The 16,546-nt window shown below is 39.0% G+C and overlaps 1 protein-coding gene across 4 annotated transcripts in view; it reads right to left on the bottom strand.

The window, feature by feature from the left end:
* LOC114564653 (phosphatidylinositol 5-phosphate 4-kinase type-2 beta) overlaps positions 1 to 16,546 on the bottom strand; it is a 38,134-nt gene that overhangs the window by 5,530 nt on the left and 16,058 nt on the right. For 3 of the 4 annotated variants that reach the window (XM_028592130.1, XM_028592140.1, XM_028592148.1), the window contains 5 exons: positions 8,640 to 8,737; positions 5,251 to 5,347; positions 4,446 to 4,598; positions 3,573 to 3,719; positions 308 to 346 (listed from right to left, as the gene is read on the bottom strand). In XM_028592130.1, the coding sequence (XP_028447931.1) occupies positions 308 to 346; positions 3,573 to 3,719; positions 4,446 to 4,598; positions 5,251 to 5,347; positions 8,640 to 8,737 (534 nt within the window). Of the gene's footprint in view, positions 1 to 307; positions 347 to 3,572; positions 3,720 to 4,445; positions 4,599 to 5,250; positions 5,348 to 8,639; positions 8,738 to 11,720; positions 12,390 to 16,546 lie in introns of those variants that run through there. The other variant, XM_028592119.1, reaches the window with a different exon arrangement.

Below are 16,546 nucleotides of genomic sequence, written 5' to 3' on the forward strand. Positions count from 1 at the left end.
CGTTACAAGTCACAGTCGTAAATGTTCTGTAATCAATTCAATTCAGTGATTTCTAGTTTCACGGAACAGATAATGTTCCAATCCAACAGCTGACATTTGTCGGTATTCAACAGCGCATATGAACCAACAAAACAAGAGTATCACACACTGACTACATGAAAACCAGTGCAAAACTACTACCAGAATACACCGGTTTACTTAAAACGTACTTTTAGCTCATTTTGACAAGTTTGCCTCGGGTGAGCTAAGGGCGTTTATTTCTGTCCCGTCATGTCAGCAGCCATCGCTGCACAGAAATAAAACGTACCTTCTCCTTGTCGCTGGCTTCCCTCGAGACCGTAGAACCCTAAAAATGAAGGAAAATAGGGATAAAAATAGAATTAATTTAAAGCAGATCAAGAAACATCTGAGGAATTGTTAGTATAGTGCATTTTTAAAATGTCAATATTGGAAAGGTAAGGTTGTTTTCTCCAGAGAATACTTGGCAGGAAAAGAGGCTTATGCTATAAAGGATTCTTTTAGGGGGAGGGTAAAGAAGCAGTTATAACGACCGGTGGGGAAACCGTGCACCATAATATTCAGCACAAACCCAGAATGCTTTATTGATTAGCTCGATTTGTACTCTCCTGCTAATTTTACCAGAAGAGTATGACCTTTTCCCTATTCAAATACATACGTGCCCTTTTACTGAGTATATTGCTTAAAGCTATAGTGCATAGTTTCTGTCTCCCCCATGAGGAATTCTAAGTTAATGACAACAAAACTGTCGGTGTGTCCACATGATACAAGACGCGCACCCCCCTCACCCCTCCACACAGTTGCTAGTAGCCAAGGACGACACGGAGGATTAAAAAAACATGAAGGACTCTTCAGAAGAGGTCATTATCTTCACTCGAGTTTCTGCGGGGGAAAGTTACCGGACGCCCCAATCCTCTGAACATAGTCCTACGGAGAAATCCAGAGAGAGTTGGGTGGAGCTGATAGTCTTAATTAGCTTTGTAGCAACTCATTTGGCAATGGGTTGAATGTAACGGACGTTCATTAATATCAAAAAGTTACGCACTAATGCTATAGTAATATAGTATACAGTACGTAGTAGTATATGCAGAATGTATATGATTTTACCATTTACAATGTTTTTTATCATTACATGAAAAACAATGGGTGACGTTTTACTTTGATCTCACCCCAACAAATTAGATGCTGCCTGAACAAATATTTTCCTACATAAAAGACACACATATCATCTTCAATAATAAACATGACAGTATGGTTCTCTGGTTATCAGACAGGTAACAAATAAGGTTATCCACTGAATACTTTTGGTCTAAAATAAATACATATCCAAATAAGGTGATTTTTTTTTTATTTGCAAACAAATACATTGACTCAGCTTTTTTCATGTTTTAATATGTTATAGGGTAGACACTTCTTTACATTTCCTGAGGTTTATATGTTATTCCTGCTATCAGTTGAGTAACAGCAGACTTCTGAGTAGATGGTGGGTGGGTCAGTCTAACGCAGTGGTTCCCAACCCTTTTTGGCCTGTGAGCCCTTAAAATTAAGCAATGTCTACTTGGGACCCCTCGTCAAAGGTTATGGCCTCAGTGTAAACATGAAATGTCAGCAGTTTAACTAAAGAGGGATTTTTAGAGGCCTGACGAGGTAAAATAATCTAGTATTTCAAAAGGAAAAAAGTCAGAAAGAAATGCACCAAAATACACTTTATGCAACAGATTTTTTCTATGACTTTTCAAAGACCCACATCACAATTTTCATGACCATTCACAACTTAGATGAACAGAACTGTATAGTGTACAATTTAGTTGGTTCTGTTCATTTGCCTCAAACTACCGACACAGTCAATACATTGTCCTGAACTTAAAAATGCTGTAGAAGCCCTTCTATCAGTCTGGCCCTGGCTTTCAAGCATGAGGACAAACAGAACCCATTGTACCAACACAGCTCCGTCTGAAGCCACAAAAGGATTTCTACTACTTTTCTTCCACACATGCAGGAGTACCCTCCAGGACCTGTAAACAGCTTTTGATGTGTAAAATCGGTTGAATTCTCCTTTAATTGATTTTTGGACTTTATTGCACATTTATACGTGCCCATAATAACAGTGTTGTTAAACTACTGCCATGGCCCATAATCACTGCAAAATCCAGATACATTAGGTGAGCAATATATAAGCCTTCGCCTAAAATTGCATTGCTCTGACTTAAATCTATTTAGTCGATGTTCTAATTTGTTCAGATCCCAAAATGTCCAAAAGCAAAATATATCAAAGTTACAATGATATGAAACAGAGAAATCTGGAATAAGCAAATATTTGGCATTTTTGCTTGACTTGTACAATTACTTGATATCTACAGTACAGACCAAAATTCAATGCGTTTCCTTTATTTTCATGACTATTTACATTGTAGATTCTCACTGAAGGAATCAAAACTATGAATGAACACATAGGGAATTATGTATTTAACAAAAAAAGTGTGAAATAACTGAAAACATGTCATATTTTAGATTCCTCCAAGTAGCCACCCTTTGCTTTTTTGATAGCGCTGCAAACCCTTGGTGTTCTCTCAATGAGCTTCATGAGGTAGTCACCTGAAATGGTTTTCACTTCACAGGTGTGCCGTGTCAGGGTTCATTAGTGGAATCTGTTCCCTTATTAATGGGTTTGGGACCATCAGTTGTGTTGTGCAGAAGTCAGGTTGATACACAGCCGACAGCCCTATTGGACAACTGTTAGAATTCATATTATGGCAAGAACCAATCAGCTAAGTGGTTTGGTCTGATGAGTCCAAATTTGAGATCTTTGGTTCCAACCGCCGTGTCTTTGTGCGATGCAGAAAAGACAGAGTGAAGGCAAAAGGGCCAAAAAGTGTTAAGCATCTCTGGGAACTCCTTCAAGACTGTTGGAAAACCATTTCAGGTGACTACCTCTTGAAGCTCATCAAGAGAATGCCAAGAGTGTGCAAAGCAGTAATCAGAGCAAAGGGTGGCTACTTTGAAGAAACTAGAATATAAGACATGTTTTCAGTTATTTCACACTTTTTTGTTAAGTACATAATTCCATATGTGTTCATTCATAGTTTTGATGCCTTCAGTGAGAATCTACAATGTAGATAGTCATGAAAATAAAGGAAACGCATTGAATGAGATGGTGTGTCCAAACTTTTGGCCTCTACTGTAAATATATATTGATTTTCCTTAGTGATTAATTGACTAATTGTTTCAGTAGGTAAATTAAATTGAAGCTGGTCTCCCCCCAATTATTTAATTATTTCATTAATTACTTTTAAATTTAACCTAATCCCTTGGAGGAGAGTCCTAAATAAATCCATAATTTATATACATTTTCACACATTTATCATTTAAAGAGTAATGAGAGAGACGGATGTTGTTGCACAAATGTGTGACTGAAGTTTGTGCTTCTAGTATTTTGTGTGTGTGTGTGTGTGTGTGTGTGTGTGTGTGTGTGTGTGTCTGTGTGTGTGTTCTATCCTATGAAAGGTAGGTGGGCGACACATGTTTGTGTAGTGCAGTGAACCAACATGTTCTACCTTCAGGTCATATTTGCGGTGTACAGTGAGGCGATGGCTGAATACATTCCGGGTCACCACCATGTACGTCTCCACCCCGTCCACCGTTAGCCTGTACATGCCCAGGAACTGAGGGAGCAGCGTGTTGCCATGACACTCCACTATAAACTGGAGCCAATCAGGGGAGGAAAGCAGAGAGTTTAACGGGAAGAAAAAAAAAGTGTGGGAGTAAGGAATCAAATATACAGTTTATGAACTGATTAAAACTGAACACAGCATTCCAACAGTTCTGCAGCATTTGAGGTACTTTAGATGCAAATGAAGGAAGCAGATCTTAAATTATTTTTCATGGACTGGTGCTCCTACATTTCAGTTCTATACTTCATCTATATGACAATAAACATTTAGATGCAATACTGTAAGAAAGCACACATTTCATACCCAAAATGTAACCACATTACAAATATTGAAGTACTGAGTCAAAAATACTCTATATCCCGTGTGGTGGTACGGGGGGGCTTCAGGGTTCAACAATAAGGGTTGCCCGATGGCCCAGGGGTAAGTAAGACGCCACGTCGGGCAAGTAAATCGGTCATCGTATCGTAAACAACGTTATCATTCTTGCCCCGTCGGAGAATGCATGTTGAATGATTTGATTTGAATGTGCCATTGGCCAATCAAGAACTGAGTTGATGGGTTTTTTCAACATTTCTTTTATGTTTTTGATGCTTTCAAGTTGTTGTTTTTTTTAGACAAAGTTTGATTTTTTGGAAATTTTTCAGTAAAGAAACAAATTGGAGCCAGTTAAAAGCGCCTTTGGGTACGCAGAATTTTTTTTCACTTGCCTGAGTACAAGTAAAAACAAAAAAACTTTAACGCTGAACCGTGGGCTACCTGGTGATACTTCTTTAGGATGTTGTGCATCTCAGCGATGTCCTCACTGGACACGGTTTTAATTACAAAGTGGTGGTCATAGCTGGACAGGAAGCGGTTGCCGAAGCGACCTTGGGAGTCGCTATTGAGTGGGGCGCTCCTCGTCAGAGAGTTCTGCCAAAAACAAAACAAAAAAAAAAGACATCCAGTTATATCCTTACGTCAAAGTAGACATTTTACACTTCCCAAGACCCCTTTCCCCCAAAAAGTAACAATAAAATGAAATATAAAATAGGGCTGCACGATATGAGGAAAATATCTAAATGAGATTATTTTGAGGGATATTGCGATATGATTCACAATATCAGAGGTAATGATCATTTTTGTATCATTCTCATTGAAAATTATTAACATTGAAAGAAACTAAAAATGTGTGTAAAAGTGTGATTTTTTTGCGAGGATGTGTACCAAACAAAGATTTTTTTCTTTAGTCCGTAGGATAGGATTTGTAGGCCAGGACGTCTCTGCAGCACCACAATAATTTATTTTAGAATGGTTTGACTCATATTTTGCCTTTAACAAATATTGCACCCCTCTGCGATTTGGATATTGCACTAGTCCATATTGCCATTTCAATACAAATGTGATTAATGGTGCAGCCCTAATATAAAAACACAATAAGGGTGTAGCAACACACCAAAAGGAAAAATATCTATGAAGTGCGACAAATAATATATTCTGTCCGAAAAGTAGCGGGATGAAGCCGAAGCGTGTTATTTTACCCACCCCTCATTTGGTTCGTGTCCTGTAACCAGAAGGATCTTACCTGGTAGTCCTGGTCATCGATGCAGAACCTCTCCCTCAGGTTTCTGAACACCATGGGACAGTACTCCTTGAACTTAAAGCGACTAGGCAGGTTTTCTCTGACAAGGAGAAGACAGAGAGTTACAAAGAGTCAGAACAACAAACAGGAGCTCAGAGGCTCATCGCTGAAAATGAGGAAGAAGACTGATGGTTTGTTTTGGAAAAGGTCTGCTTGCTGTTGGATTTATCTCTGCTATTGTGTGGATCCTGCACAGACAATAATGCAATTCAGAGTTGGCATTTACAGCTTTGTGCTCATTTCCCAAACGCATTTGTCAACTCTTTCGAGGAGGTCATGCTTTTGGTGCGGTTTATCTTTTTGTTTGTCAGCAGGATTACGGAAAAACTGCTGGCCCGATTTTCACGAGACTTGGGGAAGTGTATAGCACGGGCCAAGGAAGAACCTTTTCAATTTTGGAGTGGATCCAAATCAATTTTTTGTCACTTTCAGTAACATTGCAAGGTAGGGCATTTGTGCTGTGTTCATGAGGTGTCAGAATAACCGGAAACATTAGTTCCCGACTGGGAAAATTCATGTGAACGCCCCTTCAAGTCTTAACGTTAACATTGCCAGATAGGGAAGGCCTTGGCGGAGGCTGCGCTCTCTGTGTGCTCTTCTAGTTCTACTTGTGAACATAACTTTAGATGCTGCCTGTTTGCACGATGAGAAGTGCACCAAATAGCAAAGTAAACCCTAACATCAGTTTCTTTGCAATTCGTATTGCAAAGAAAACAAATCTCATCACATTATTTGATTAATAATTATCAAACTAAAACAAATGTGTATAATACTCTAGAGGGATGTGTGTAAAAACCCTGAGTACAGACTGAATGAGCCACAATGAATCTGACATCATTTCTATTCACTACTAAAGCCAGATGTGTAGAAATCTCAACGGTAAATAGATATTTTATTGAACATACATGTAATAAATTTGGACTCTCTCTATTTAGGGCCATCTTGTATTCCTATTGGCAGTTACCATTGGAATTTATTTTGCTCAAGTAAAGAAATGCAAAGAGATGCATGACCACAAACTAGTGAACAATACCACCAACCGAAAACCTTCGTCACTACAAAATATGGCAGAGCTGGAATGTGCAATGCAGAGCATTTGAATTGCAGCCAAAAATCACAAATTCAGTGTGGCTTTATCTCTTGCTTTTAAATAGCAAATTTCCAATGCAAATTACATATCTTCGCATTTTACATTTCAGCCCTTATATTTTGTTGCAAGAATAGATTTGGGTTGCTGTAAATACTGGTTGGTTGGTTTGAGTCTGGCTATTAGCAATTTGGTATGCAAGTTTTCAAAAGCAACAAGAGACTTTTTGGGAACTTTAAATGAGCAACAAAGAGAAAGACACCATTGTGTGCCTAAACTGTAGGTGCATCACTCAAAGAAGCTACAGGATTATCGAATTACATTGGCATGACAACTAGGGTTGCACATTATCTTGCGTTTCTTATAATCCTCATCGCGATATCAACTGGCTCAATAAACACATGGCCAAAGGATGTGACATATTGCAAAAGACACTCAGATTTTTGTGATGAAAGAAAATATCAGTACAAAACTGCACTTTAAAATGCAACCGTCTTTCTTTTTTTTTTTTTTTTTTGGTGCCTTTTACAGTATCTCACAAAAGTGAGTACACCCCTCACATTTTAGCAAATATTTCATTATATCTTTTAATGGGACAACACTGAAGAAATGACACTTTGCTAAAATGTAAAGTATTAAGTTTACAGCTTGTATAACAGTGTAAATGTGCAAATAACTCAACATACAGCCATTAATGTCTAAACCGCTGGCAACAAAAGTCAATACACTCCTATGTTAAATTCCCATAGAGGCAGGCAGATTTTTATTTTTAAAAGGCCAGTTATTTCATGGCTCCAGGATACTATGCATCCTGATAAAGTTCCCTTGGCCTTTAAAATAGCCCCCCCACATCATCACATGCCCTTCACCATACCTAGAGATTGGCATGGGGTAGATTCCATAAAAATCATCTCTCTATCATCTCTTTATCAGGATGCATAGTATCCAGGATACTATGCATCCTGATAAAGTTCACTTGGCCTTTGGAATTAAAATAGCCCCACATCATCACATAGCCTTCACCATACCTAGAGATTGGCATGGTTTTATGTCAGTTAGCCTAATAGCTGGTTAGATTTGCATTGAGACATGATTTTATGGAAAGTACCCCATGCCAATCTCTAGGTATGTTGAAGGGCATTTGATGATGTGGGGCTATTTTAATTCCAAAGGCCAAGGGAACTTTATCACAATGCATAGTATCCTGGATCCATGAAATAACTGGCCTTTCAAAATAAAAATCTGCCTGCCTCTATGGGAATTTAACATAGGGGTTTAGACATTAATGGCTGTATGTTGAGTTATTTTGAGGGGACAGCACATTTACACTGTTATACAAGCTGTACACTTAATACTTTACATTGTAGCAAAGTGTAATTTCTTCAGTGTTGTCCCATTAAAAGATATAATGAAATATTTACTAAAATGTGAGGGGTGTACTCACTTTTGTGAGATACTGTATGTTCAATTCAATGTTCAATTTGTTTAATAAAAAGAATTTTGGAAATGATTTCCTTTAATTTGTTTTTTTTATTAAACAAGCAATTTGTTGTATTTTAGAAGAATACTGAAAGCAACAGAAAGGCAGAACTGATTATCACAACATTATTGCATATTTCCCTCATATTGTGCAGCCCTAATGACAACAAGCACAAATACACTGCATCAACAAAAAGGAACAAGGGAGTCTTAAGTTGGAAATAGCCAACAGTGTTGTGATGAACACAGACTATTTTGGGGGGGTTGATAATCACTATGAAATGCAACCTAATAGTATCCACCTTAGTGGCAGAGGCTGCTATGGTGACTCATTTATTTCAGACTCAAAGTACTGTTTATTTTGTCAACTGTGCACGACCAAGGCAGCACATTTCTCTTAATTGTTGGAGATGATCATGAGCTATTCTCAGCCGTACAGGCTTAAAGAAAACACCATACGGTGTCTGTCCTATACTGCTACTTTGCCATGAGGATGATTCCTTGTCACATTATGGATGGTTCTGTTAATTCTAAATACAGCATATATTAGGCAAGTCAGACAAAGTCTCAATTTGTATTGTGATGGGGTATGATGAGTGCAATATATCTACAATTTGAGTGTTTGAGCAAAGAAGTCATCACTTTACAAAAACAGCCGTCAGCCATTTTGGAGTCGAAGCAGGTGTGAACTCTGGTGTTGGGTTGACCTTTTTGTTTACACGTGGATTACAGCACTTGACAGCACATAAGCTGTGAATGTACGTACTTGTTAAATAGGTGGTTGTCCACTTTGATCTTACTGTAGGCTTTAAAGTCATCTGGCATCAGCATAACTGGTACAGGCACATTACTTAACTCGTTAATCTGAGGGAGAGAAGTGAGAAAGAGGGAGAAAGAGATCAGACAAGAGCCTGAAACTGGCATAGGCCTACACACTAACACTGTATTGGTACTTCAGGAATATAAGAAATCAAAGCTGCAATGTTGACTTTTGCAATTTCAATAAGAGCATGGTTTAAAATGATGCTCAAAACATACTACAAAAAGTACTACACTGTTCTGTGCAGATCCAGTCAAACAAATCAACATGTGCTTAAACATACAAAAATAAAAGTTGAGAAAAATATGTATAAGCATCTCATTTGGCCCTCAAGTACTGCACATGCCTAAAAGAGCTGTGAATACCTGTAACATGCCTCAGTATCCAAAAACGATATACGTGTTGTCAAGTTTATGTGACCCAAATGCATTCTGCCAAATCTCTGCGAGTGTTTACCAGCACCAATCATTAACTCTGGGACCAAACAGCAGGATACAGTTTGACTTGCTACTGCAGTTGAGCCCCCCCGACTCTGATCGTATCTGATGAAAAACATCCTGGGCAAAAGCTCACGCTGATGACCTTCAGAAAACAACTCTTTGGAGATTATCGAGTTAACAGCCATAAAAGGAAAATGATGTGTAAAGATTGAATAGATACCACTACTCCAGGGAGAAAGATGAGTGAAACAGCCTTTAAGGAACTATGAAGTAATAACGGATGGATAAACTAAAAAAAGTATTAAAAAAAAAACACAGTCCTGGCGGTGCTGTTTGGTAATTCATGCATTTAGTTTTGTCCAATATTTAGCGAACACACACACACACACACACACACACACACACACACACACACACACTTAAATATCATCTGATTCCAAGCTTTTACTTCCACATCCATAATGTGTGTGTAATGTGTTATTGTATCTCGCTGTATCCAGTTTACCTTCTTGTTACCTCACTGTTATCTCTTGGTTTCATAAAAGCCCTTCTAGGGACGGGTGTTGCAAACTAGCATCTGCTATAAACACTGTGATACTGGCATGGAATAGCTGTTTTCAGTTTTGACTATGTATACTGTATCTGTCCCTATCAAACAAACCATAAATAAAATAAATGAATAACAAAAGTCTCATTTATATCCAAAAAATAAAATATCTAATTAAAATATATTTTATTCAACACAGTTGCTGTTACACACTGAAAGTAGCCTATACTTTTAGAATACAGGTTTTAAAAAGGAAAGTCAGTCAGCTAGCTTTCTACTGAAGGCCTGTCAATTCCATGAACTCAGATGCGTGCAGTAAAATTTTACATTTGTTAAAAGTCAACTTATGAAGTACAAAAACATGCAGTTGTTGAGTTTTTAAATGGAATGTTTCTATATGAACACACAGTGTCCTTTATAAACATCAGCCTCTTGTTATTGTAAAGGTGTTCTTTAATAATGCTGAATGGGCTCAGTGAGAGAGCAGTGCAGCAGAATACACACACTCCCTTTCACTTAAAAGCTTTCAACTACCTTAGTGGGCAATTATTTGCCGACATGACATTAAAAAAACAAATCAGTGGGATTAACAGCATCAAACAGGTGGCGTACACCGTCTAAGCTAACACTAACTGATAATGTGTGTGGAAGTGAAGTCCTCCAGCATCACAGCTAGGGCACTATTAAAAATTCATCCAACTCCTGACAGGAAGAAGAGGACTTTGATGAGAAGTCTGTTTGATGTCTTGAATCGGCTTCCCACCACCCACACCTCAAATCACCAGGCCTGTGTGCTGCACCCACATGCCCACTGCCAAAGTTCACCCACTGAATATTGGATATGCTGCAGTAATAACCATATCATTAGCTGCTTCCTTAATTCCTTGTTTGTGTGCATTATATTGTCATTTCATTTAACAGGCTGACTAGTGTTATGTTTTGCTGAAATCAGCGTGGTTTGATACAGACACACAAAACAGCATTCGTTCGGAAGAAGAGTCAGTTTACCACCCAATACTGTCATTTCATCACAACAATGACAATCAGACGGTAATATACTTTAACTGACACAAGGGAACCAAAAATAAAATGATGTGAAAACAAATTACAACTGACTGTGGCAATAGCAGGTGCTTTTTCATTCAGGAGTAGATAAAAAGATGTCAACCCTAGATAGTTCTTCTCACACCAGAGAAGCTGCTTTTCAAGCATCAATCAAATTGTGCCAGAGTGGGTGCCTGACAATTACACATTAGGCAAGAGCACACTGCTGGTGCAAACCCACTCCATCCATCAATGGGGTCCAATCTGCTCATCACTGTGCTTTTCATAGCCATAGGCCAAGTTTCGGCCAAAAGTGAACGTGATGTATTTTTCTGGTGTGATGGAATAAACTGCAGCAGTCGGGTGCATGCGCCGAGCATTTAGAGCTGCAAATGCAAGCTCGAAGCCGGTTTATTTAAACAATAGGCAGGCTACTGTTTGCAGCTGTGGCGCTGAAAAATCGGTGTTTAACCTGCTGCTCCGGCTGCCTGTCACACCCCTCCCACTCCATGCCTGCACTACAGTACAGCAGCCGCAGCTCACGACTTGGCTCCAAAACACTTCACCATCCATGATTTATGATGGCACATTATTAACGCTAGGCTTTGAGTGATAATGCACAATCTGCCGTGGACATGCTAATTTTCTTATAATCATTCCACAGCTGCAGATAGTTTAACATGCACACTTAGAATCCGTGCAAAACCCACGCTTTAGACACAGCAAATCGCGGCTAACTTTCAAGGCAGCGGTTAGCTACAAACTGTATGACGGCCAGCTCAGTACAGAGTCAGCCAGGACATTTCTGTCCAAGCACACTACGAACTACTTAGCGAATACCCATTAAATAGATACATTACATGGCCGACTGAAAGTATCAAAGCAGGCTTGACAGACGAGGGCAACTGGCTAACAAGCTAGACGGCTAGCTAAATCAAAACAGCAGCATAAACAAACTGCTTACTAGCGAGAACGAGACATTTAAGATGTACGTACCGTATGGTTGACACCCCACATTAAAACGCTGAGAATGGGCTCACTTGCACGGAATAATTTCACTTTCTGTCCTATAAAATGCTTCTTTTTCGTCTTGGTTTTGCTAGCGCTGACAGGCGCAGCGCTGGTGCAGTTGGATGACATGTCTCAGGCTGGGAATTCAGGGTACGCAGACGGCACTCACTGTCGTTCACAGCCCCCTACACACAACAGAAAATTCGGAAAGTTAAGAGCGTTTAAAAAAATCTATAAGTGCATCGTGCTCGTCGTCCAACTCGCAGCGAGTCTCGGGGTAGGAGAACTGTCTTGATGGGAGTCAGCGGTAGAGCATTTTGCGCCGTCACCACCCTTCCTCCTCCCGAGCAGGCCGCGGTGGAGTCCAGAGAGCAGAGCAGCTAGCCGGCCATCAGGCCGTACGGCACAGCCCCACGCTTCAAAAACAACAACGTGGAGAGAGGTGAACACTCGCCAGACAGCTCCTCTCTTTACCCGTGAACGCGTGCAACACAGAACTGGTGTGCTGCTGTTAGTGAGCTACTTGTTAGTGAGTAATCCCGTCATGGTGCGCCTGAGATTGTTGTCAGTCACCGAACAGCGCTCATGCCAGCGCTACGTTCGGGGTCTCCTCAAGATGGCGTCTGTGTCGCATTTTACAGTCAACAGCGCTCCCAGCAGGACGCCGGTGGAACTACAGGGATTCCCACACACTTTACCTTGGATCTGAATTACCGGTACACAAAGCACAAGGATGGTAGATGGTTTGGAACCAAGTCCGCCCAATCCACCCATCTGTGTTAGTAGTTTGTGTTTTTTATTTATTTTTTATTTTATTATTTGTATTTATTAACTTAACTGTTCAGTTATCTTAAATACCCTATTGTCTTTAAATATAGTCTAAACACTGTTATAGGCCTAGGTCTGTATACAATTTCTTTTTAAATGTTGTAGAGTGTAAACTCCCCCCAGGTTGCTAAAATGCCCCTGGAAAATTAAATATGGCGGCATGACTTCAGTGTCCTCAATACTGGCCCTGGTTGTATCAACTGTAACACTGACATCTGTGACCTGGCCGATTCTTTGTCACTAGAGATTCAACTATAAAAATAGATTACCAAATGTTGGCAGGTGAGGTGTGAGTGCTTTAAAGACACATCTATGCACGACTGAGCTCTGTAGTATTCAGATAAGGTCATACATCTAAGCTGTTATAGATTTTTACTACCATTATATTTTGATAACAGATCACAATAAATGATGTCACCATTAAAACAGAAATTTCTCATCAGGTCAAGAACCCCTCGCAGTTTCACATACACATAAATACAGTGGTGGAATGTAACTAAGTACATTTACTCAAGTACTGTACTTAAGTACAAATTTGAGGTTGCCTACTTGTACTGTGCCTTTTCTTTTCATGCCACTTTCTACTTCTACTCCACTACATTTCAGAGAGAAATATTGGACTTTTTACTCCACTACATTCATCTGACAGCTTTATTTACTAGTAACTTTACAAATTAAGATTTTTGCACGCAAAACACGTAGTTTATAAAATATGAGGTTTTAATATAAATTAAACTACCCAACAATATAACGGCCTACAGTTCCAGATGAAATGATTAGAGGATTAAACACTGAGTTGATTGACAGAACTGTGTGGATCGTTTCCAGTTTTTAAAATGTGAGGATTTTTCTGCATTGAGTACTTTTACTTTTAATACTTAAGTACATTTTCCTGATGATACATACTTTTACTTAGGTAACATTTTCAATGTAGGACTTTACACACAATGTAATTATCCAAGGCAACCCACCACAGCTTCTGGTCTGACAATAGAGGCCTGGGGTATGTTCACTCATTCACTACATTAACAGCAATATTCTCCAGAATTCCACCAATTTCATATGGTTAGATATGATGATATTATTGCTCTACAGGCCATCATTGGGGATAGTGAATTAAAGCACTATATTGGGGAGAATACAAATTCATTGCTAGAGGTACCATTTAAAATCTGGTTTAAAATGGTGAAACTACATGGGCAAAAAGTAGGGCTGTGCAATTAATCGAAATTTAATCGTGATCATGATTGCGGCTCCCGATGATGAAAAAACAGAATAATCGAGAAAAACTGATTTAGCTTATTGCAAGTAAACTGAAAAAATAAAGTTTAAATAGGAAAAATATTAAGGTAAATTTCACAGTTGTATGTGTTTTTACTGTTGATTTATTGAACTTTTTCCACTGTTTTTTAAGTTCAATAATTGCAACATCTTTTCCAGAAGTCAACGAGTAATTGTGCTAAATTATCGTGATTCCAATATTGACCGAAATAATCGTGATTAGATTTTTTTCCATAATCGAGCAGCCCTTATTTGGTGATCAGGTGGGTGGCCTATGATCCAGGTTTTACCCCGAGCAGGCTGGATGCAATTTTGAAACTATGGGAGTCACAAGGGCTCACAATATACTTGGACTTCTTTGAGAAAACCTCTCTTAAATGTTTCCAGGAGCTGAAGGAGAAACAGGGACTAGCCAACCAAGATTTCTTTAGATTTTTTGCAGCTCAGACATCATATATAGAGAGTAATTAGCAAAGAGGACCTATAAAAATTTGGCAAAATCATATATTAATATCTACAAAAAAAGTGTTAAATGTATGATACTCTGTACATGTTGACTTGACAACTCAATAAAAAAACATTATAAAAAATATTAACACATCTTCGGGACAAAACTTAACCAGGTGATGTGATCAGTTAGACTATTTCTTAGAAAAGATAACACTATTAAGTGTAAAGCCTGATCAGTCTTCTATTTTTCACTAACTAGATGTTTAATGGTTCTACCACTGTTTATATGTGTCACAGATATAGCCTAATTAAACTATAAATTCAATTAAAACACAAACTTTAAAGGGGCCCTCTGTCTATTTTATACATGAAGCTCATGTTACTTGTCATGGTTAGCACTAAAGTAGTCCATATCCACGACGTTCCACTTCTGGGATTGTTAAGGACCGCCGGAAATTCTGCCGGATGTGTCTCTTTTCAGCCGGATGTCCGTTACCTTCCTCTTTCTTTGTGTTGTAATTTTAAACTCTGGTGGATTTGTGAGGACTATGGTTAACTGCTCCTCAGATCTCTGCAGGGTAAATCCAGACAGCTAGCTAGACTATCTGTCCAATCTGAGTTTTCTGTTGCACGACTAAAACTACTTTTGAACGTACACACGTTCCACCAAAACAAGTTCCTTCCTGAGACTATTTTGCAGAGGCACTGTTGCTCCGTCCAGCACTTAGTGCCGCTCAGGACGATTGCGATTGGTTTAAAGAAATGCCAATTAATTAGAGCACGTTTTTCTCCCATCCCGGACTAGCCAGACCCTCCTACGCAGCGCTGTGGAGGAAGGTCTGGCAATGCGAGACTAGTACTACAGCTGCATAATGTCTTATGTGAGGAGCTGCATTGTCAAGTCTAAAATAACCCTGATGATGTCATCAGGGTTATCTCAGCTTCTGCTTGGAGATGCCACATTTATAAAAGAAAACCTGGGTAACAATCAGGGGACATGGACAAGACAAGGGTGTTTACCAGGCAGGTCTTACAAACATGCTATTGAGTTGCATTATGGGAAGTGTAGTAGCCGTGTTTTTTGACCTATTATAGGGACTATAAGTCAGGATATCTTGGCCTCTGCTGCTTTTTTTAAGATTATTTTTTGGGCATTTTTGGCCTTTATTTGACAGGACTGCTGAAGACAGGAAAGGGGAGAGAGAAAGAGGGGTTGTCATGCAGAAAAGGGCCGCAGATCAGACTTGAACCCAGGCCGCTGCGATAAGGGCTGAGCCTTTGAACATGGGGTGCACGCTCAACCAGGTGAGCTACCAGGCCGCCCCGGGCCTCTGCTGCTTTAAATTTTACCTTTTTTTTTTTTTTTAAATCTGTTTCTTGTGAGTCCCCAAGCTTTATGAAAGGGAAATATTAAATTACTGAAGTACCCCTTTAAAAACATCAATAAATGCACAGCTTTAATCGTTACACTGGGCTACAAGATGCACTCAGTTGTAATAATTTAGGTGCAATAGTTTTTAGTTGTTTTCTTTCAGGAGACCATGTTAAAGATTGCACCGTTCAAAATCAAAGGAATAAAATTCCCTTTAGCATGATTTTTTTTTCCTATTACAAAAAAGTTTTTTTTCTTAGATTTCCTAATTCCAAAAGAGCTGTTCTGTAACAACACAATTTCCTTGTACTGCAATCACCATTTACTTCTGTGCCCTGTCAAATGTGCAGTTAGTCAGATTTCCACCCCATCAGGAGTGTTGTGACTGAGTCTTCACAGAAAGCTTTCATCAATGTTAACATCCACAAATATGGAAGTCAGTACAGTTATAGTAACAGTATTCTTTTGTGTAATCTGACCCCAGGGCTCTCACAGAGTTTGATAAGAAAGCTTTGATCATCTCTAAGGGAACTGCTGTCTCTTCATTAGTTTACAGCAGGGGTCTTCAACGTTTTTTAAACCAAGGACCCCTTAACTGAAAGAGAGAGGGAGCAGGGACCCCCTAATACATATATTGTATAAAATGAAGTTGCACATTGAACTGGGCCTACAATGGCGTCCTAAAGCTTTTATACATAACTTTTTAGTGCATAATACTAAGCTATTAAAATAATAATTGTTGGCATGAGTTTATAGATTATATTTTATGTGGCACAGTGAATCCTTAGGATGAACTGTGTCTGTGGATGGCTACCTTAGTGAATACATCGCCTACTGTATAGATCAGTTAGCCTACAGTCCATGTAAATCCTGTTATCAT

This window comes from Perca flavescens, chromosome 2 (assembly GCF_004354835.1).
Source record: "Perca flavescens isolate YP-PL-M2 chromosome 2, PFLA_1.0, whole genome shotgun sequence".
NCBI lineage: Eukaryota > Metazoa > Chordata > Actinopteri > Perciformes > Percidae > Perca > Perca flavescens.